The sequence below is a fragment of the Bos indicus x Bos taurus genome, chromosome 5, assembly GCF_003369695.1.
Source record: "Bos indicus x Bos taurus breed Angus x Brahman F1 hybrid chromosome 5, Bos_hybrid_MaternalHap_v2.0, whole genome shotgun sequence".
NCBI lineage: Eukaryota > Metazoa > Chordata > Mammalia > Artiodactyla > Bovidae > Bos > Bos indicus x Bos taurus.
Genome location: NC_040080.1, coordinates 88297215 through 88319770, shown reverse-complemented (window position 1 = coordinate 88319770; position 22556 = coordinate 88297215). Strand labels below are relative to the sequence as shown.

Sequence of the window (22556 nt, the reverse complement as noted above, 5' to 3'; positions counted from 1 at the left end):
TAAGATCACCTAAAATAATCCTACTCTAATTCCAGTATTTTTTTAAACAGAGAAGGAAACCAAGACCATGAGTGATTAAATAACCTAGTTAAGGTCAGAGTGGCAGCACTTTGACTAGGATCCTGGTCTCAATAAGTACTGATGCAGTATAGTTTTCTGCGGTAGCACATTATCGCTCTATCACAAATCATTTCTACTCATATATAATTCTTGTGATAAGCACCTACCATGACTCAAGCCTTGTGCTAGGCGCTTTCACACAGTCACTCAATTGAGGATTAACATATAAGACATTTTTTTCTAAGTTAAAACAATTATCAAATCAGGGCAAAAATTACAAACGCATTACAATCAATTGCGGGAGACAGGTCGTCTTCTAAAAGGAATTTCCAGTAAGAACACTTTGGATTAGTGGGACCACTTAACCTAAAGGCTGTCTATTGTCTTGCCCCAGTGATGCCCCTACTTCTCTCCTTACTTGCCCTTCTCTCCAAAACTCAATTTAGATTTGCTAGGCTGTCTCACATTAATCCAACACATCCTCTAACCCCGTGAAGTTGCTGGCTTTCTTCTACCTGTTTTCTTTCCTTTTAAAAGGCATTTTCCTGGCTCCTGCAGCAGAAACAGAATGTCATACACCTTGTTCTGTCTTCACTCAACAGGCTTCTGCTACACGTCTCAGCTCAACACCCACCCTTTCCCCTTCGGGTGCGGCAAAGAGGAAACACACACAATGCGGTGGAAAGGTCTTGTATATATTTTGTTCATTCCAACGAGTGTGGGGGGCTGCTCTCACTGGGGCCTATGGGGGGAAAGGCATCTGTGCCTGGAGGAAGGGGCGTGGCTCCCACACTATGGACTCCCGGTCGCACTCCGAGCACCTTCAGCTTTAGCAGAAGTCTTGGTGCGAGTAGCCCTCGAGTCGCACGTCTTCGCCGTTGGCCTCTGGACGGTCCGTTTCACCGGCCTCCCCGGGTCCTGCTTCTTTTCTTCCCTGGGCTTGGAGCTTGGCCTCTTCGCATTTCGGGATCTGGGCCTGATGTCTTCCTTCTTGGCCCTCCCTTCCTCCTTGGTTCTGGAACTCACCAGGTCCTTGGCCCTTGACCTCACCTTCCTCGAGTCTGCCCTCGAGCGCCCCCTCCTCACCTTCCTGGCCACCGTGCGGCGCGCAGAGCGCCTGCGTGAGTTCCGCGCCCCGAGAGGGGTCCCCGGCGAGCGCCCGCCCTCCTCCAGCCTTGGGCGTCCTGGCTTTCTCTTCGGCTTCGGAATCTTCCAGATCCTAAAGTAGCCGGCGGCTTCGCTGCCGGTCACCCGGAGGTGAAGGCCCTTCCCTTCAGACCCGGACCTTTCGCCCGAGAGGCGGCCGCACTTCCTGCGCACCTCGTAGCCCGCATTTCCAAGCTCCTTCTTGAGAGCCGCCAGGGTCAGCCTTTTGTGTGAGGCGATGGCGCGGAGCAACAGCTGGGACACCTTGAGCACGGAGCACGAGCTCTGCCTCAGGGGTCCCGCGAGGCCTCTTTCCGTGGGCTGCTGGGTTTTAACTTCAGTACCTTGGGATTCGTCCATGGGCTCAACCCCTTCAGCCATGGCCCCGCTCCCCCTCCCGCGGGGCCACTGGCTCTGAACCTCACTCACCCAGGTATGAGCTAATAAGACTGCGGCTGCCGGCCACGTCACAAAGGCAGGTCCTGTTACGAGGGCGGGCGGCCGACCCAATGGGTAGGGGGGGCCTTTCTCACTTTGAAAAAAAAAAAAGGAAAACCAATCAGACGCCGTTTCCTTCTAGGTCTTACACCAATTCGGATTTTCAGAGCCTCTGCACACCTGAAAAATCCCCTTTATAATATCCAGGGTTCTGTTTCCTGGTCTTAAGTTTATGCTTCTCACTGATCTTGATCTCAGCCGCTTTCTGAAGGTCACTATTTTTTCTGTGGTCCTGCACACCATCTACCCACATTCTCCTACAAAGGAAGAGAAGTTGTTGCCAACCACCCGCAAGTAATACACTGCCTTTAACAAGTGGCTGTGGTAGTCTATAAAACACAACCCGGCCGAGAAACTCCCATTTTTAGGTCCCACCAGGAAAATGTATGCAGTTATATCTCCCTGGCTCTCAGCACAGTGGATTTTGTGCAAGAGTATGAAAGTAAGAAATCTGTTCCCACACCTGCACAGTTCAGATGCCTCGTTCAATTGGATTGGAACAATCCAGATTACAAATAAGAACAGCCTAAGAACACTGGTCTAATCATTATTCTTTAAACAGACACTGTGATTTTCTGCTTGTCCTCTTCTTAGATTGCTTATCCCATCTCTGTCCAGATAAATCCTGCTTGTCTTTCAAAATCCTGCTAAATGCTCCTTCACTGAAGCTTCCTTAGACCCCTGCAGTAAAAGAATGTCTTTCCTCTTAATTACCACAATTACTTCTGTAACCCTATATGGTTTTTCTTTACTGTAAATTAACTTGATATTAGAAGGTACAGTGTGGCACAATATTAAAAAAAAAAAAAAACTGGAGCTGGAAGATACGAATACATATCCTAGCTCTTTAATAGCCATATGACATTAATAATCCTTAATATTTTTAAACCTGACTTCCTTATCTAAGAAAAACGTTTAATAATCCCTTCCTACCAACATCACAGAAACACACCATACTGCAAAAATTCAAAGATGTGATAATAGACAAAGGAGCATAAAAGTTATTTCACTCTGGATCTGTATATCTTTCCAATGAAATAAAAAGGTCACTCAGCGTCAGTCTTTGAATTTCTATACCCCGTGCTGTACCTAATACAGCATATTATATATAGCAAGCATTTGATTTGAGTCTGCTTAAGCTCCTTGCTGGTGAGGAGGCTTTTTCTGGATTCAGAAGGAAAGTCCCAGAAAAACATGAGAAAATAGCAGGATGAATTTCAAAGGGCTGGAAATGAAGGCAACCAAGGAAGCTAGTTGTTCAAGGACCTCTAATTTAAGACACGGTTTAGTTGGGAATAATTCAAAGAACACATCAAGTTACAAAGCATATCATACTTTTCCAGAGAACATTCACATATCATCAGCAGTCATAGGCTGGAGCGTGGCATTGTTTCTTCCAGGAATCAAAGTTCCAGGAAGTTGCTTAGACCAGAGCTTGTTAAGTTTTAACGTGCACTTACTTAGATCTGAGATGGATCCAGAAATTTTACCAACAAGGTCCCACGTAGTTCCTGGATAAACACAAGTGCTAGGGGTAGAGGAGAGTAGACAATGAGAAGGAAAGTGGCAGGACATAAGACTGGAAATGTAGATGAGGGTCAGGTTGTGAAGGACAGATGCCATTATAATGACATAGATGTTATAGGTCACACAGCAGTTAAGTGGTAGAGTTTGGATTTAAACCTGAGTCTACTTAATTCTGGGATTCCCTGGTGGCTCAGAGGGTAAAGTATCTGCCTGCAATGCAAGAGACCTGGGTTTGATTCCTGGGTAGGAAAGATCCCCTGGAGAAGGAAATGGCAAGCCACTCTAGTATTCTTGCCTGGAGAATCCCATGGATGGATGAGCCTGGTAGGCTACAGTCCACAGGATTGCAAAGAGTTGGACACAACTGAGACTTCACTTTCACTTTCTACTTAAAATTACTATGCTAGGTTTCCTTTTCTCCCCACCACCTTATATGTCTCCATTAGAGAGTGGAGGGGCCTCCCAGGTGGTCCTGGTTGTAAAGAATCTGTCTGCTAATGCAGAAGAAGCAAGAGATGCAGGTTCAATCCCTGGACTGGGAAGATCCCCTGGAGTAGGAAATGGCAGTCTGCTCCAATATTCCTGCCTGGAAAACTCCATGGATGGAGGAGCCTGATGGGCTATAGTCCATGGGGCTGCAAAGAGTTGGACATGACTGAGCAGCTGAATACATAGAGGGAAGTTTATAATCACAGCTCAGAGTCAAGAGTATTTATATGCAATCACTGTACTTTTTCCAAGGCTTTCGATCAGGGCAGAGTTCTGTGACCCTGAGGATCTCCAGGGGCAAGGGCTAACACAGCAGCACAGGGACAATGCACCAAGGAAGAGCTGCCAGATGCAGAGGCAGAACTACATGGTGCTAGATCTCTCCCATTTGTAGAGTCTCTTGGCCTGGCTATTCTTCCTGGTTGCATAGGCCAGTGGTCACAGGAAGGGGCAACCACCAGAGAAAAAGAAAAACACAGAAGTGTTTGCTTTGAGAATAGGAGGGAAATAAATGAAGTATCACCTTCGTATCAGCTGATTCCAGGTAAAAACAGGTTGTTTTCTTTATGTATGATACTGCATGCAATGGTATCATCATAAGGAAAGAACCAAATAAAAAACCATGTTTACTGATACCCCTGTGATTACAAAGGAGGCAAACTGGAAACCTTTGAGGCTGAAATCAAAGGAAAGGAAACCTATGGAAAAAAAAATACCAACACCTATGACAAAAAAGAGAAAACATCTTTATTTATATATAACCATTCATTTCACATAGATTTCTGTATAAGTATGCTGTAAATAAGACAGGAATAACTAAAAATGGGAGGTAGAAAACAAATGCCCCTACCACCACTCAGATGACTCAGAGGATAAGAAAGCCAATTGACATCTTTCATAGAGTTAGGTAGTTAGAATAGGAAAAAGGAGTCCAAAATGGCCGTGGCTAAAAGACAAGGGAAAAGCCTGCGAAAATAGAACAAAGGAAGGTCTAAGGACCAGAGTGAGGACCTCAGGTAAAACAAACAGCCCTCCTGGCTAGTGCAATTTACATAGAGCAGGCTCAGGGAGAGGAGAAAAAACATAAAAAGAGGAGCCAAAATTGAACCAGGGGCTTCTCTTCGTGTCTTTTGGGTCAGCCCACCCTCATGCCTTGAGGGTGTATTTTCCTTTGCCTGCCAATAAAACTGAGCTATAGCACTGGTCCATCCGCCACTTCAAATTTTTGCTGCGATAAGACAGAAGTGAGGAAATTACACACTCCTCCGACATACATGGTTTGTATGCCATGACTCAGGTTTAACCTGGCTGAAACAATCTCGGCTCAGCCCCAACGAGTCAAGACGCCAAGCACAGCAGAAGCCCAACTCAGTGAAAGCTTCCACGGTGGAAGCTGAACACGAAGAAAACCCAGTGCAGGAGAAGGGACAAAAATCCCACTGTGCTGGAAACCGGGACAGCAAAAACAAACAGCAGAAAGCTCACACGGCTCAGTCTCAGACTCCAGAGACCACCGGTTCGGGTAGGAAGGCCTCACTCCTGTGGCTGGAAGGACATATGGCTAACAAAATTTTAATTCCTTTACAATCTCTTGTTTCCTTGAACCCCCTGCAAACAGGCGAGCAACAGTGGGTGCCCAGGCTGTCCCGAAGGCTCCACTATCTGCGGTGCCCTAGTAGCTGTTGCCCAAGTGGGTGGGGATTCCTCTGTCTTTAATCTTCTTTGTGCCAAGGATCAGGCCAATGAAAACTGTGAGCACAGGTCAGGTATTCAGCAGATTTTCTGGCAGGTTATGAAGGGGATTTCTTGGCACATTTTTCCCACTCCTTTTTCCTCCCATCCTTCAGTTCCTCTCTCCATCTATGCCACTGCTTACAAAGTATTGGGCAGGTCATCGTCTTTCCATTCGTGAAAGTTGTGCTTGAAACCATTTACCTAAGATTGGGACTCAAACCCACATGGCAGGGACTCTGTACTATGCTTAGTCACTCAGTCATATCTGACTGGGACTTGAAACCGGCCAAAACCCATGGTGTCTGGTTTTAGGACCTAATGAATGAAGCTCAGGCTCTTGATGCCTCCTTGCAAAAAATTCAGTGAGAGACACAGTGATAAGTAAGAGGTGGATTTGTTCGAATTTAGAGAGAAGTACGCTCCACAATAAACTGTGGAAAATTCTGAGAGAGATGGGAATACCAGACCACCTAACTTGCCTCTTAAGAAATCTGTATGCAGGTCAAGAAGCAACAGTTAGAACTGGACATGGAACAACAGACTGGTTCCAAATAGGAAAAGGAGTACGTCAAGGCTGTATATTGTCACCCTGCTTATTTAACTTCTATGCAGAGTACATAATGAGAAACGCTGGACTGGAAGAAGCACAAGCTGGAATCAAGATTGCTGGGAGAAATATCAATAACCTCAGATATGCAGATGACACCACCCTTATGGCAGAAAGTGAAAAGGAGCTACAAAGCCTCTTGATGAAGTGAAAGAGGAGAGTGAAAAGGCTGGCTTAAAGCTCAACATTCAGAAAACTAAGATCCTGGCATCTGATCCCATCACTTCATGGGAAGTAGATGGGGAAACAGTGGAAGCAGTGTCAGACTTTATTTTTTGGACTCCAAAACCACTGCAGATGGTGATTGTGAGAGGGTAACAGGCAGGAAGGCCAGAGGTCTCCAAAAGGAGGAAATAGCCGGCAAGTGTCAGACATTTTTATCGCTTTTAAGCGGCAGGAGGAAACACACTAGCGGTATTTTTTTCCTTCTCTATACAAATTTAAAAGGTTTCTCTTAAAATACTGTGTTGCCATAAAGACACCTGGTTTCACCTGAAGTTAACTATTCTCAAACCTTGAGATAACCAGTGCATTTTTCTTATGGAAATGTTTGTCTTAAGTTATGCTAATGTACTACTATGCATTTGCCCCAAACTCTTGTCTTCAAGTCGGTTCTGCCTTATGGCTCAGAACCTACTTGACAAACCAGCATGTTATATTCAGATATTGTTCCCCTAATCTACGTAAATGACTATTTGTATGGTAATCTGTGCTTCTTCAAGATTCAAGTTAATCGTTCTATGGCCCAGGATGAACCATTTTGTGCCAAGATTATCCCAAAATGCATCTTATGGGTGAGGGGCCTGGTGCCATTCTGAGTTTTAAGTCATTCTTTTCTTTCATTAACAGACTGCTAGTGACTATATAACATCCAGCTGAAGACTAGCAGGGGGGGTACTCTTTCTGCCCCCTTCTGATGCCTATGTCAAAAGCTTTCTCTAGATCCTTTATACTTTAATAAAACTTTACTATACAAAAGCTCTGAGCGATCAAGCCTCATCTCTGGCCCCGGATTGAATTCTTCTCCTCCGGGGGCCAAGAATCCCAGCATCTTTTCTTTCAGCAACAACCTTTCAATTGCAGCCATGAAATTAAAAGACGCTTACTCCTTGGAAGGAAAGTTATGACCAACCTAGATAGCATATTCAAAAGCAGAGACATTACTTTGCCAGCAAAGGTTCATCTAGTCAAGGCTATGGTTTTTCCTGTGGTCATGTATGGATGTCAGAGTTGGACTGTGAAGAAGGCTGAGAGCCGAAAAATTGATGCTTCTGAACTGTGGTGTTGGAGAAGACTCTTGAGAGTCCCTCGGACTGTAAGGAGGTCCAACCAGTCCATTCTAAAGGAGATCAGTCCTGGGTGTTCACTGGAAGGACTGATGCTAAAGCTGAAACTCCAGTACTTTGGCACCTCATGCGAAGAGTTGACTCATTGGAAAAGACTCTGATGCTGGGAGGGATTGGGGGCAGGAGGAGAAGGGGATGACAGAGGATGAGATGGCTGGATGGCATCACTGACTCGATGGACATGAGTTTGAGTAAACTCTGGGAGTTGGTGATGGACAGGGAGGCCTGGTGTGCTGCAATTCATGGGGTCGCACAGAGTCAGACACGTCTGAGCGACTGAACTGAACTGAGCATTGTATATGAGTGCCTGTTTCCCCACAGCCTCACCAACAGAGTAGGTTCTCAAATATTTTGATTAAAAATGTTATCTTATTGTTTTAATGTACATTTCCTTTATGAGTAATATTATACTTTTTTCCATATTTTTCAAGGCCATTTTATTTGTTTTTTCAACAACCTCTGAATATTCGATGTTAGATGGCATTACAACTCTAAACCAAAAATTTTCTGACCATAATTGCACTAGGCAGTTGAGATAAAAAGGAAAGCAAAGAATTGAGGGCAGGGATGTTCTATTTGCTCTGACCAAAGTTAAATACCTAAATATGCCACTAGAATGTGAGCACTAAAAAGTGGGAATTATGTTTTATCCATCTTTATTCTCAGCAAAACATTCACAATCTTGCAGACACTTAGTCATCAATGAACAGTAAAGATGAAGTGAGGTATTCTTGGCAGTTTCTCCATGGAAGTATCCAGTTAGAATCATGACCTAAACAATCTGGATGGCCTACCTATGAGTTAAGATCATGCCTTATATTTAATCAGAGTACAGTCATACTAAATCACCTTATCAATGAAAATAATCTGAAATGACCATTGTTAGCTATGTAAATTATATACAAAATTTACTTAATTTGGTAAGTTTACTGAGTGATTAATGACGTTTGCTTAAATGAAGAAAAACATCATAATACAAACAGAAGCATGAAGATTCCTAGGAAATATAGAAAACAAGTTGTTGCCAGTGTCCTTCCCATCCTAATTTAGGGGAAAGGGATTTCTAATTTGAGATGATCTTGTTCTTTAAGTAAAAACATCCTGCAACTACAAAGGGGCAATAACATCTGGTGATCAAATAGGCATTTGATTAACCTGTTCTAATTGTGCTCAGTAGACAATGTTTCTCTTTGCCTTTTTTTCAGGTGGCTATTTTCTGATTGTTTGCTTCATTCTGCCTCTTACAATTCAAGTGCATAGTAAAACTATAGCAGGGGGAGATTTCAAAGTTTAGATCATCTATAGATGAAATACAGGGCAAGCATTTTGCTGTTACATTGTATAGGTTTAAAGGAGTGATCCTCATTTAAAGGTGTCAGTGAATATTAGCATCACTGAACTTTGTTTTAAATATAAATCCCGTGCCCCCTTATAAAAGATATCAGAATTTTCTGGGGAAAGTTTGGTCAGGTATACTCTAAAAAACTCGTATGTTTACTTCCCAAGGAACCATTTCTGTATCCTGTCATAGCCGATGGCATGAGAACTGTTCTCATAGTGTGCTTTATGCCTGCTTTGAGAACCCAAAGAAATCATGTATTTGCTCCAATTTGGTATATAGTGCTTAGCACATGTGTTTTGAGAAGAGCAAAGATCTAGCTATTCATTACTTAGCCTTCCCCATCTTCTTTTATTTCTGATATGCATTCTGTATATCTTAGTAGTTTCCCCACTAGGAGATAGTACTTTCTCAGCTGATAATTCCCTTAATGAATTTTGTCAAAGCACACACCATGATGTCTAAGTCCCTCTTATCATTTTACAGACACTTAAGATCACCTAAAATAATTCTACTCTAATTCCAGCATTTTTTTAAACAGAGAAGGAAACCCAAGACCATGAGTGATTAAATAAACTAGTTAAGGTCAGAGTGGCAGCACTTTGACTAGGATCCTGGTCTCAATAAGTACTGATGCAGTATAGTTTTCTGTGGTAGCACATTATCGCTCTATCACAAATCATTTCTACTCATATATAATTCTTGTGATAAGCACCTACCATGACTCAAGCCTTGTGCTAGGCGCTTTCACACAGTCACTCAATTGAGGATTAACATATAAGACATTTTTTTCTAAGTTAAAACAATTATCAAATCAGGGCAAAAATTACAAACGCATTACAATCAATTGCGGGAGACAGGTCGTCTTCTAAAAGGAATTTCCAGTAAGAACACTTTGGATTAGTGGGACCACTTAACCTAAAGGCTGTCTATTGTCTTGCCCCAGTGATGCCCCTACTTCTCTCCTTACTTGCCCTTCTCTCCAAAACTCAATTTAGATTTGTTAGGCTGTCTCACATTAATCCAACACATCCTCTAACCCCGTGAAGTTGCTGGCTTTCTTCTACCTGTTTTCTTTCCTTTTAAAAGGCATTTTCCTGGCTCCTGCAGCAGAAACAGAATGTCATACACCTTGTTCTGTCTTCATTCAACAGGCTTCTGCTACACGTCTCAGCTCAACACCCACCCTTTCCCCTTCGGGTGCGGCAAAGAGGAAACACACACAATGCGGTGGAAAGGTCTTGTATATATTTTGTTCATTCCAACGAGTGTGGGGGGCTGCTCTCACTGGAGCCTATGGGGGGAAAGGCATCTGTGCCTGGAGGAAGGGGCGTGGCTCCCACACTATGGACTCCCGGTCGCACTCCGAGCACCTTCAGCTTCAGCAGAAGTCTTGGTGCGAGTAGCCCTCGAGTCGCACGTCTTCGCCGTTGGCCTCTGGACGGTCCGTTTCACCGGCCTCCCCGGGTCCTGCTTCTTTTCTTCCCTGGGCTTGGAGCTTGGCCTCTTCGCATTTCGGGATCTGGGCCTGATGTCTTCCTTCTTGGCCCTCCCTTCCTCCTTGGTTCTGGAACTCACCAGGTCCTTGGCCCTTGACCTCACCTTCCTCGAGTCTGCCCTCGAGCGCCCCCTCCTCACCTTCCTGGCCACCGTGCGGCGCGCAGAGCGCCTGCGTGAGTTCCGCACCCCGAGAGGGGTCCCCGGCGAGCGCCCGCCCTCCTCCAGCCTTGGGCGTCCTGGCTTTCTCTTCGGCTTCGGAATCTTCCAGATCCTAAAGTAGCCGGCGGCTTCGCTGCCGGTCACCCGGAGGTGAAGGCCCTTCCCTTCAGACCCGGACCTTTCGCCCGAGAGGCGGCCGCACTTCCTGCGCACCTCGTAGCCCGCATTTCCAAGCTCCTTCTTGAGAGCCGCCAGGGTCAGCCTTTTGTGTGAGGCGATGGCGCGGAGCAACAGCTGGGACACCTTGAGCACGGAGCACGAGCTCTGCCTCAGGGGTCCCGCGAGGCCTCTTTCCGTGGGCTGCTGGGTTTTAACTTCAGTACCTTGGGATTCGTCCATGGGCTCAACCCCTTCAGCCATGGCCCCGCTCCCACTCCCGCGGGGCCACTGGCTCTGAACCTCACTCACCCAGGTATGAGCTAATAAGACTGCGGCTGCCGGCCACGTCACAAAGGCAGGTCCTGTTACGAGGGCGGCCGACCCAATGGGTAGGAGGGGCCTTTCTCACTTTGAAAAAAAAAAAAAAAGGAAAACCAATCAGACGCTGTTTCCTTCTAGGTCTTACACCAATTCGGATTTTCAGAGCCTCTGCACACCTGAAAAATCCCCTTTATAATATCCAGGGTTCTGTTTCCTGGTCTTAAGTTTATGCTTCTCACTGATCTTGATCTCAGCCGCTTTCTGAAGGTCACTATTTTTTCTGTGGTCCTGCACACCATCTACCCACATTCTCCTACAAAGGAAGAGAAGTTGTTGCCAACCACCCGCAAGTAATACACTGCCTTTAACAAGTGGCTGTGGTAGTCTATAAAACACAACCCGGCCGAGAAACTCCCATTTTTAGGTCCCACCAGGAAAATGTATGCAGTTATATCTCCCTGGCTCTCAGCACAGTGGATTTTGTGCAAGAGTATGAAACAAAGTAAGAAATCCCTTAGGTCCCTCTACCCTAAACATAGTTCCCACACCTGCACAGTTCAGATGCCTCGTTCAATTGGATTGGAACAATCCAGATTACAAATAAGAACAGCCTAAGAACACTGGTCTAATCATTATTCTTTAAACAGACACTGTGATTTTCTGCTTGTCCTCTTCTTAGATTGCTTATCCCATCTCTGTCCAGATAAATCCTGCTTGTCTTTCAAAATCCTGCTAAATGCTCCTTCACTGAAGCCTCCTTAGACCCCTTCGGTAAAAGAATGTCTTTCCTCTTAATTACCACAATTACTTCTGTAACCCTATATGGTTTTTTCTTTACTGTAAATTAATTTGATATTAGAAGGTACAGTGTGGCACAATATTTTAAAAAGAAAAACTGGAGCTGGAAAATATGAATACATATCCTAGCTCTTTAATAGCCATATGACATTAATAATCCTTAATATTTTTAAACCTGACTTCCTTATCTAAGAAAAACGTTTAATAATCCCTTCCTACCAACATCACAGAAACATACCATACTGCAAAAATTCAAAGATGTGATAATAGACAAAGGAGCATAAAAGTTATTTCACTCTGGATCTGTATATCTTTCCAATGAAATAAAAAGGTCACTCAGAGTCAGACAGTCTTTGAATTTCTATACCCCGTGCTGTACCTATACAGCATTATTATATATAGCAAGCATTTGATTTGAGTCTGCTTAAGCTCCTTGCTGGTGAGGAGGCTTTTTCTGGATTCAGAAGGAAAGTCCCAGAAAAACATGAGAAAATAGCAGGATGAATTTCAAAGGGCTGGAAATGAAGGCAACCAAGGAAGCTAGTTGTTCAAGGACCTCTAATTTAAGACACGGTTTAGTTGGGAATAATTCAAAGAACACATCAAGTTACAAAGCATATCATACTTTTCCAGAGAACATTCACATATCATCAGCAGTCATAGGCTGGAGTGTGGCATTGTTTCTTCCAGGAATCAAAGTTCCAGGAAGTTGCTTAGACCAGAGCTTGTTAAGTTTTAACGTGCACTTACTTCATAAAGTACAGCTTCCAATACATTAGATCTGAGATAGATCCAGAGATTTTACCAACAAGGTCCCACGTAGTTCCTGGATAAACACAAGTGCTAGGGGTAGAGGAGAGTAGACAATGAGAAGGAAAGTGGCAGGACATAAGACTGGAAATGTAGATGAGGGTCAGGTTGTGAAGGACAGATACCATTATAATGACATAGATGTTACAGGTCACACAGCAGTTAAGTGGTAGAGTTTGGATTTAAACCTGAGTCTACTTAATTCTGGGATTCCCTGGTGGCTCAGAGGGTAAAGTATCTGCCTGCAATGCAGGAGACCTGGGTTTGATCCCGGGGTAGGGAAGATCCCCTGGAGAAGGAAATGGCAAGCCACTCTAGTATTCTTGCCTGGAGAATCCCATGGATGGATGAGCCTGGTAGGCTACAGTCCACAGGATTGCAAAGAGTTGGACACAACTGAGACTTCACTTTCACTTTCTACATAATTATAAGGCCTGAGTTCTTAAAATTACTATGTTAGGTTTCCTTTTCTCCCCACCACCATATATCTCCATTATGGAGTAGAGGGGCCTCCCAGGTGGTCCTGGTTGTAAAGAATCTGTCTGCTAATGCAGAAGAAGCAAGAGATGCAGGTTCAATCCCTGGACTGGGAAGATCCCCTGGAGTAGGAAATGGCAGTCTGCTCCAATATTCCTGCCTGGAAAACTCCATGGATGGAGGAGCCTGATGGGCTATAGTCCATGGGGCTGCAAAGAGTTGGACATGACTGAGCAGCTGAATACATAGAGGGAAGTTTATAATCACAGCTCAGAGTCAAGAGTATTTATATGCAATCACTGTACTTTTTCCAAGGCTTTCGATCAGGGCAGAGTTCTGTGACCCTGAGGATCTCCAGGGGCAAGGGCTAACACAGCAGCACAGGGACAATGCACCAAGGAAGAGCTGCCAGATGCAGAGGCAGAACTACATGGTGCTAGATCTCTCCCATTTGTAGAGTCTCTTGGCCTGGCTATTCTTCCTGGTTGCATAGGCCAGTGGTCACAGGAAGGGGCAACCACCAGAGAAAAAGAAAAACACAGAAGTGTTTGCTTTGAGAATAGGAGGGAAATAAATGAAGTATCACCTTCGTATCAGCTGATTCCAGGTAAAAACAGGTTGTTTTCTTTATGTATGATACTGCATGCAATGGTATCATCATAAGGAAAGAACCAAATAAAAAACCATGTTTACTGATACCCCTGTGATTACAAAGGAGGCAAACTGGAAACCTTTGAGGCTGAAATCAAAGGAAAGGAAACCTATGGAAAAAAAAATACCAACACCTATGACAAAAAAGAGAAAACATCTTTATTTATATATAACCATTCATTTCACATAGATTTCTGTATAAGTATGCTGTAAATAAGACAGGAATAACTAAAAATGGGAGGTAGAAAACAAATGCCCCTACCACCACTCAGATGACTCAGAGGATAAGAAAGCCAGTTGACATCTTTCATAGAGTTAGGTAGTTAGAATAGGAAAAAGGAGTCCAAAACGGAGGTGGCTAAAAGACAAGGGAAAAGCCTGCAAAAATAGAACAAAGGAAGGTCTAAGGACCAGAGTGAGGACCTCAGGTAAAACAAACAGCCCTCCTGGCTAGTGCAATTTACATAGAGCAGGCTCAGGGAGAGGAGAAAAAACATAAAAAGAGGAGCCAAAATTGAACCAGGGGCTTCTCTTCGTGTCTTTTGGGTCAGCCCACCCTCATGCCTTGAGGGTGTATTTTCCCTTGCCTGCCAATAAAACTGAGCTATAGCACTGGTCCATCCGCCACTTCAAATTTTTGCTGCGATAAGACAGAAGTGAGGAAATTACACACTCCTCCGACATACATGGTTTGTATGCCATGACTCAGGTTTAACCTGGCTGAAACAATCTCGGCTCAGCCCCAACGAGTCAAGACGCCAAGCACAGCAGAAGCCCAACTCAGTGAAAGCTTCCACGGTGGAAGCTGAACACGAAGAAAACCCAGTGCAGGAGAAGGGACAAAAATCCCACTGTGCTGGAAACCGGGACAGCAAAAACAAACAGCAGAAAGCTCACACGGCTCAGTCTCAGACTCCAGAGACCACCGGTTCGGGTAGGAAGTCCTCACTCCTGTGGCTGGAAGGACATATGGCTAACAAAATTTTAATTCCTTTACAATCTCTTGTTTCCTTGAACCCCCTGCAAACAGGCAAGCAACAGTGGGTGCCCAGGCTGTCCCGAAGGCTCCACTATCTGCGGTGCCCTAGTAGCTGTTGCCCAAGTGGGTGGGGATTCCTCTGTCTTTAATCTTCTTTGTGCCAAGGATCAGGCCAATGAAAACTGTGAGCACAGGTCAGGTATTCAGCAGATTTTCTGGCAGGTTATGAAGGGGATTTCTTGGCATGTTTTTCCCACTCCTTTTTCCTCCCATCCTTCAGTTCCTCTCTCCATCTATGCCACTGCTTACAAAGTATTGGGCAGGTCATCGTCTTTCCATTCGTGAAAGTTGTGCTTGAAACCATTTACCTAAGACTGGGACTCAAACCCACATGGCAGGGACTCTGTACTATGCTTAGTCACTCAGTCATATCTGACTGGGACTTGAAACCGGCCAAAACCCATGGTGTCTGGTTTTAGGACCTAATGAATGAAGCTCAGGCTCTTGATGCCTCCTTGCAAAAAATTCAGTGAGAGACACAGTGATAAGTAAGAGGTGGATTTGTTCGGATTTAGAGAGAAGTACACTCCACAATAAACTGGAAAATTCTGAGAGAGATGGGAATACCAGACCACCTAACTTGCCTCTTAAGAAATCTGTATGCAGGTCAAGAAGCAACAGTTAGAACTGGACATGGAACAACAGACTGGTTCCAAATAGGAAAAGGAGTACGTCAAGGCTGTATATTGTCACCCTGCTTATTTAACTTCTATGCAGAGTACATCATGAGAAACTCTGGACTGGAAGAAGCACAAGGTGGAATCAAGATTGCTGGGAGAAATATCAATGACCTCAGATATGCAGATGACACCACCCTTATGGCAGAAAGTGAAGAGGAACTCAAAAGCCTCTTGATGAAAGTAAAAGTGGAGAGTGAAATAGTTGGCTTAAAGCTCAACATTCAGAAAATGAAGATCATGGAATCTGGTCCCATCACTTCATGGGAAATAGATGGGGAAACAGTGGAAACAGTATCAGACTTTTTTGGGGAGGGCTCCAAAATCACTGTAGATGGGGACTGCAGCCATGAAATTAAAAGATGCTCACTCCTTGGAAGGAAAGTTAGGGCCAACCTAGATAGCATATTCAAAAGCAGAGACGTTACTTTGCCAACAAAGGTCTGTCTAGTCAAGCTATGGTTTTTCCAGTGGTCATGTATGGATGTGAGAGTTGGACTGTGAAGAAGGCTGAGTGCCAAAGAATTGATGCTTTTGAACTGTGGTGTTGGAGAAGACTCTTGAGATTCCCTTGGACTGCAAGGAGATCCAACCAGTCCATTCTGAAGGAGATCAGCCCTGGGATTTCTTTGGAAGGACTGATGCTAAAGCTGAAACTCCAATACTTAGGCCACCTCATGCGAAGAGTTGACTCATTGGAAAAGACTCTGATGCTGGGAGGGATTGGGGGCAGGAGGAGAAGGGGACAACAGAGGGTGAGATGGCTGGATCGCATCACTGACTCGATGGACATGAGTCTGAGTGAACTCCGGGAGTTGGTGATGGACAGGGAGGCCTGGCGTGCTGCGATTCATAGGGTCGCAAAGAGTCGGACAGGACTGAGCGACTGAACTGAACTGAACACTCCACAGGGTGTGGGCCATTGCAGAGGGCGAGAGTGGTGTGTTTAGTTTTCTGTGAGCTGGGTGATTTCATATGCTAATGAGTGGGAGGATCATTCGGACAATTGGGGAACCGCCCACTCCTTGGTCTTTTGACAGTGCCTTGGAACTGTCCTGGCCAGATAACCACCGGCTGTGTCATTTAGCTTGCATATTGAGGATCAAAGTTTAGTTGAATTTGACTTGTCATCTTGGACCCATTTGATTTTAATTGGTTTATGTTATGCCCTTGGGCTATGTCATTTTTTCTAAAGTTGTGCCCTCCCCCCGCCCTTCCTGTTTCATGCTCTTTTCCTGAGCCCCGTCCAGGCCCAAAATGTTGCCTCTACAATCTTCTGGAGGGACAACTAGAAAATAGTTGGCCCTTGGGAGAGACATACTGTATAATATCCAATCTCTCTAGATATTCAGGCCCTCATCTTCCATGTTTCCTACAACATGTGCAACAGTAGCATCTCTCAGTGAACCCTCTAGGGCAGGTGGCAGGCCCACAATGCCTGCTACAAGTCCATCTGTTGGTGGCATCCCTTCAAAGGCAATTGGGCTTCCAAGGATAATGTTTGCAACTCTGGGAATTAGCCCTACAGGCTGTTTGGGCCCAATCCCTTATCACCCTTCTCCTAAAGTTACAAACATACCCCTGGATCAGATCTCCACTCCACTTTTATGGAACATCTGGTCTGTTGCCTCATCAATTTGTTCTTAAGCCGCTTACTAACTCCTACAACCAGGACCCTGCCCCCTTGTAGGCAACATCACTCCACCCCGCTTATTATTATTAAAATACTCTTAATGACCCTAACAGGACCAGATAACCCACTCCTTTGCCATTATTTCTGTTATTACCTAAAGTGGGTCTATGACAATGAGATGTTTACCGCTGGAGACACTCTAAGCTGCTCTTATGAAAGACTAGAGGAGGAAATCAATGATTTACATTCCCTCAGAACAACAATAAGAGGATAAGGTTTATGGCTGTTTCACCAGGTTCCCAGTCTCAGAGCACAGGCTTGGATTACTTTACATCATGATATCTATTCCCATCTGCAGTGGACAAACCAGCAATGAATTAAGATTACAACCCCTTAATCCTACCCAGCACTAGTCATGCTGGAGACCTTGGGGACATCCAACTCCAGCCTAGGGTCCCAGGAGGTCGACATGCCTCGATCTGCCTAAGGACTTGGTTCCCAGGAGGTTGTCATGCCTCGGCCTGCTCAGGGATCCACCAGCCCATGGTCCCAGGAGGTAGACCTGCCTAAGGATGTGGTCCTCAGAAGGTTGTCACACCTCAACTTGCTTGGGGATCCACCAGTCCAGGCGTCCCAGGAGGTCGACATGCCTAGATTCGATCTCCAGAAGGCTGTCACACCTCAGCCTGCCTGGGGATCTGTGCCCTGACCCGGGGACACCTGGCTCTCAGGTTGCAACAGTACTGGGTAGGATAAACTTCACAAAGACTCACCCCTAAGGAAGTCCACCCATGAAAATAGAAGGAAGCCTATTAGCTGTGGGACTATGCTCAGTCTCAGCAATAACTCAGGAGTCCAACAAGAACCCCATTGCCTTTCTGGAAAAGCTAAAAGGCCCACTAAATGTTTATCAATCTGGTCTTAGACTCTTAAGAGGGACAGGTGATTTTGAAAGACAAATTCCTGTGCCAATGTGCATCAGACATCAGGATAAAGTTACAACAGCTATAGCAGCAGGACCCTGATGCCTCTTTAGATGAGATGGTCCAGACAGCCACCAATTCCTTTGATAACAGAGAACAGGAGAGGGAGGCCAAGGCCCAGGAAAGGGAGAGAATAAAAGAGACAAGGCATGCCCAGATGCTGGCCACCCTCCAGAGAAGCCCTATGGCAAACCTCAAGTCCTTAAAGGGTAAGGCACAAGGCAAATGCCTAATCTGTAGACAGGCGAGACACTGGGCCAAAGTGTCCAAACTGTGACAAGTCTCCTAAAACAGCTCGCTACAAATGTCATCAGTTGGGACATTGGGTGGCACTCTATCCTCAGGACCCAAGAACTTCTAGGTCAAGTGCCAAGCCTTCCCTCACAATGGTTCAACAGGACTGAAGCGGCTCACTCCAGCCAGCCCACCTGTCACAGATAACCATCATGGGGCTGGAGCCAAGGGTGCAATTGGATGTGGCAGGTAGGTCCGAGAATTTCTTGGTTGTCCTGACCTTCTGCTCTGGAAACTTCTCCTCCCAAACCTGTACCATTTTGGGTGCTACAGGAAAAACAATTACAAAAAGATTCATTCTCCCAAGCACTTCTCTAGTTTCTGGGATGGACAAACATCTTCCCATCAGTTTTGGGTGGTCCCTGAGGGTCCAACTCCCTTATTGGGAAGAGATCTTTCCCTGTCTTCAAAATCTTGCAGCTATTGCAGACCTGCTAGAAGATGCTTTAAAACTCTCTTCTGGGGACGAACTAACTATTTTTACCATCCACCAAGTGAAACAACTCCTGAATGGGAGAGGCCATTTATGGATGTCTGATCAAAGAATCCTCAGATATCATGTAGTGCTGATGGAAAATCCAGGCCTGACTATATCCCCTTGTGAGGTTCTTAACCCAGCTACCTTCCTGTTTATCCCCAAGGGCTCTCTCCCCTTTCACTCTTGCCTAGAAACTTTGGACCACTGGACAAAACTCTGAGAGGGATTGTCAGAAGATCCTCTGACCAATCCTGAGGAAATCTGGTACACTGATGGAAGCAGTTTTGTCTTGGATGGAAAAGGAAGAGCTGGATATGCAGTAGTCTCCAATTTTGAGACCACAGAGGCTAAATCTTTGCCACCAGGTACTTCATCCCAATTAGCTGAGCTCATAGCCCTGACTCGAGCTTTAGAGCTGGGAAAAGGAAAAAGAGTAGCCATTTACACTGACCCCAAGTATGCCTTTCTGATGCTACATGCACACGCTGCCATTTGGAAAGAGAAAGGCCACTTGACCAACCCGAGGGTCCCCAATCAAATATGGTGATCAAATCCTTAGGCTCTTAGAGGCAGTTCATCTGCCCAGTGAGGTTTTAGTTTCCCATTGTAAAGGACACCAAAAAGGGAGCACGGAAGTGGCATAAGGGAACCACGCAGCCGATCAGGCAGCTAAGAGAGAATCATTACAGAATAATGACCTAACAGGGGCTGTCACCTTAGTTCCACAGACTAACTTGCCAGAAACTCCTTCATATACTGAAGGTGAGATTCTTAAAGCTAAGAGTGGGGCTTCCAAGAAGATCATACGGAGTGATTCCAAAAGGAGGGACTCCTTTTTTTGCCTGGGAACCTCCAATGGAAGTTGGTTAATTCCTTACATGCCACCACTCATTTAGGGGAAAAGGCCCTCCAAAAATTACTAGAAAGGTCCTTCAGAGGAACAGGCTTCTGAACTACCATAAGGCAAGTGGTCTCCTCTTGTCCCACTTGCCAATTAAACAACCCCCAAGGAGCTTGAAGACCCCAGCTGGCACAGCCTGTCCAATGACGTGAGACCTACCCAGGAGAGGACTGGCAGACGACTTCACCCAGATGCCAGTTTTTCAAGGGTCATTTCAGTTCAGTCGCTCAGTCGTGTCCAGTTCTCTGCAGGCCCATGAACTGCAGCACGCCAGGCCTCCCTGTCTATCACCAACTCCCGGAGTCCACCCAAACCCATGTCCATTCAGTCAGTGATGCCATCCAGGCATCTCATCCTCTGTCATCCCCTTCTCCTTCTGCCCTCAATCTTTCCCAGCATCAGGGTCTTTTCAAATGAGTCAGCTCTTCACATTAGGTGGCCAAAATATTGGAGTTTCAGCTTCAACATCAGTCCTTCCAATGAACACCCAGGACTGACCTCCTTTAGGATGGACTGGTTGGATCTGCTTGCAGTCCAAGGGAATCTCAAGAGTCTTCTCCAACACCACAGTTCAAAAGCATCAACTCTTCTGAGCTCAGCTTTCTTTATAGTCTAACGCTCACATCCATACATGACCACTAGAAAAACCATAGCCTTGACTAGACAGACCTTTGTTGGCAAAGTAATGTCTCTGCTTTTGAATATGCTGTCTACGTTGGTCATAACTTTCCTTCCAAGGAATAAGTGTCTTTTAATTTCATAGCTTCAATCACCATCTGCAGTGATTCTGGAGCCCAGAAAAATAAAGTCAGCCACTGTTTCCACTATTTCCCCATCTATTTGCCATGAAGTGATGGGACCGGATGCCATGGTCTTAGTTTTCTGAATGTTGAGCTTTAAGCCAACTTTTTCACTCTCCTCTTTCACCTTCATCAGAGGATCTTTAGTTCTTCTTCACTTTCTGCCATAAGGGTGGTGTCATCTGCATATCTGAGGTCATTGATATTTCTCCCGGCAATCTTGATTCCAGCTTGTGCTTCTTCCAGTCCAGCGTTTCTCATGATGTACTCTGCATAGAAGTTAAATAAGCAGGGTGACAATATACAGCCTTGATGTACTCCTTTTCCTATTTGGAACCAGTCTGTTGTTCCATGTCCAGTTCTAACTGTTGCTTCCTGACCTGCATTTTTCAAGGGTATACATACCTATTAGTCATGATAGATACTTTCACAGGATGGATTGAAGGCTTTCCCACCCACACTGAGAAGGCTGAGGAGGTGGTAAAAAAAAAAAACTGCTCCATGAAATCATTCTGAGATTTGGTCTTCCCAAGTCATTACCAAGTGACAAAGGGACATCGTTTACTTCTAAGGTCACCCAAGGAGTATCTACAGCATTGAGCATTACCTACTATCTCCATTATGCCTGGAGGTCTCAGCCTTCAGGAAAAGTAGAAAGAGCCAACAATTATTAAAATCAGTGATAAAAAAGGTAACCCAAGAGATCTCTCTGGGATGGAAGGAGGCTTTACCAGTAGCTCTCTTCCACACCTATATTGCCCGTAAGCAACAGATTGGTCTTAGTCCTTATGAGATGCTATACGGGAGACCTTTTGTTTATGTCAATGACCTCTTCCTAGATCCAGAGCCTCAGTCCCTCCAGTCTTACACCATGGCCCCTGGGCAATTCCAACAGGATATACGCTCATGGGGTGTTAACCAGGACCCAAAAGATTCTAAAAAGTCACCACTATATGCTCCAGGGATTCAAATCCTAATTAAAGTCTGGAAAGATGGGTCCAGCCTTTCCAGCTCAACTCCAGGGTCCCTACCCTGTAATACTTTTGAGAGGGTAACAGGCAGGAAGGCCAGGGGTCTCCAAACAGAGGAAATAGCCTGCAAGTGTCAGACATTTTTCTCTCTCTTAAGCGGCAGGAGCAAACAAACTAGCAATATTTTTTTCCTTCTCTATACAAATTTAAAAGGAGATTTCTCTTAAAATACTGTGTTACCATAATGACACCTGGTTTCATCTGAAGTTAACTATTCTCAAACCTAGAGATAACCAATGCATTTCTCTTATGGAAATGTTTGTCTCAAGCTATGCTAATGTACTATGCATTTACCCCAAAGGCAGAGGACCCAGAGATCAAATTGCCAACATCCGCTGGGTCATGGAAAAAGCAAGAGAGTTCCAGAAAAACATCTATTTGTGCTTTATTGACTATGCCAAAGCCTTTGACTGTGTGGATCACAATAAACTGTGGAAAATTCTGAAAAAGATTGGAATACCAGACCACCTGATCTCCTCTTGAGAAATTTGTATGCAGGTCAGGAAACAACAGTTATAACTGGACATGGAACAACAGACTGGTTCCAAATAGGAACATCAGGCTGTATATTGTCACCCTGCTTATTTAACTTCTGTGCAGAGTACATCATGAGAAACGCTGGACTGGAAGAAGCACAAGCTGGAATCAAGATTGCTGGGAGAAATATCAATGACCTCAGATATGCAGATGACACCACCCTTATGGCAGAAAGTGAAGAGGAACTCAAAAGCCTCTTGATGAAAGTGAAAGAGGAGAGTGAAAAAGTTGGCTTAAAGCTCAACATTCAGAAAACAAAGATCATGGCATCCGGTCCCACCACTTCATGGGAAATAGATGGGGAAGGAGTGGAAACAGTGTCAGACTTTTGGGGGTGGGGGAGGGGCTCCAAAATCACTGCAGATGGGGACTGCAGCCATGAAATTAAAAGACTCTCACTCCTTGGAAGGAAAGTTATGACCAACCTAGATAGCATATTCAAAAGCAGAGACGTTACTTTGCCAACAAAGGTCCGTCTAGTCAAGGCTATGGTTTTTCTAGTGGTCATGTATGGATGTGAGAGTTGGACTGTGAAGAAGGCTGAGCGCCAAAGAATTGATGC

At 45.0% G+C, this 22556-nt stretch overlaps 2 protein-coding genes across 2 annotated transcripts; both read right to left on the bottom strand.

Moving 5' to 3' along the window:
* Positions 1 to 734: 734 nt before the first annotated feature.
* LOC113893550 (testis-specific H1 histone-like) lies at positions 735 to 9778 on the bottom strand. The gene is made up of 2 exons (XM_027543476.1): positions 9717 to 9778; positions 735 to 1738 (listed from the first exon to the last, which is right to left on the bottom strand). The coding sequence occupies exons 1-2, from the start codon at positions 9776 to 9778 to the stop codon at positions 853 to 855; spliced, it is 948 nt and encodes a 315-aa protein (XP_027399277.1). The 3' UTR covers positions 735 to 852.
* Positions 9129 to 11194, bottom strand: LOC113893549 (testis-specific H1 histone-like). Its single transcript, XM_027543475.1, has 2 exons — positions 11062 to 11194; positions 9129 to 10968 (listed from the first exon to the last, which is right to left on the bottom strand). Exons 1-2 carry the CDS (start codon positions 11192 to 11194, stop codon positions 10091 to 10093), a joined length of 1011 nt encoding a protein of 336 aa, XP_027399276.1. The 3' UTR covers positions 9129 to 10090.
* Between the last annotated feature and the right edge of the window lie 11362 nt (positions 11195 to 22556).

Excerpts from the sequence above, each read along its gene's own strand:
- LOC113893550 (XM_027543476.1), bottom strand. The coding sequence starts at position 9,778 with ATGTGTTGGATTAATGTGAGACAGCCTAACAAATCTAAATTGAGTTTT. Across the intron at positions 1,739-9,716 it reads AGTTTTGGAGAGAAGGGCAA|TGAGAAAGGCCCCCCCTACC; the intron begins GTAAGGAGAGAA and ends TTTTTTTCAAAG.
- LOC113893549 (XM_027543475.1), bottom strand. The coding sequence starts at position 11,194 with ATGTGGGTAGATGGTGTGCAGGACCACAGAAAAAATAGTGACCTTCAG. Across the intron at positions 10,969-11,061 it reads TTATAAAGGGGATTTTTCAG|AAAGGCCCCTCCTACCCATT; the intron begins GTGTGCAGAGGC and ends TTTCAAAGTGAG.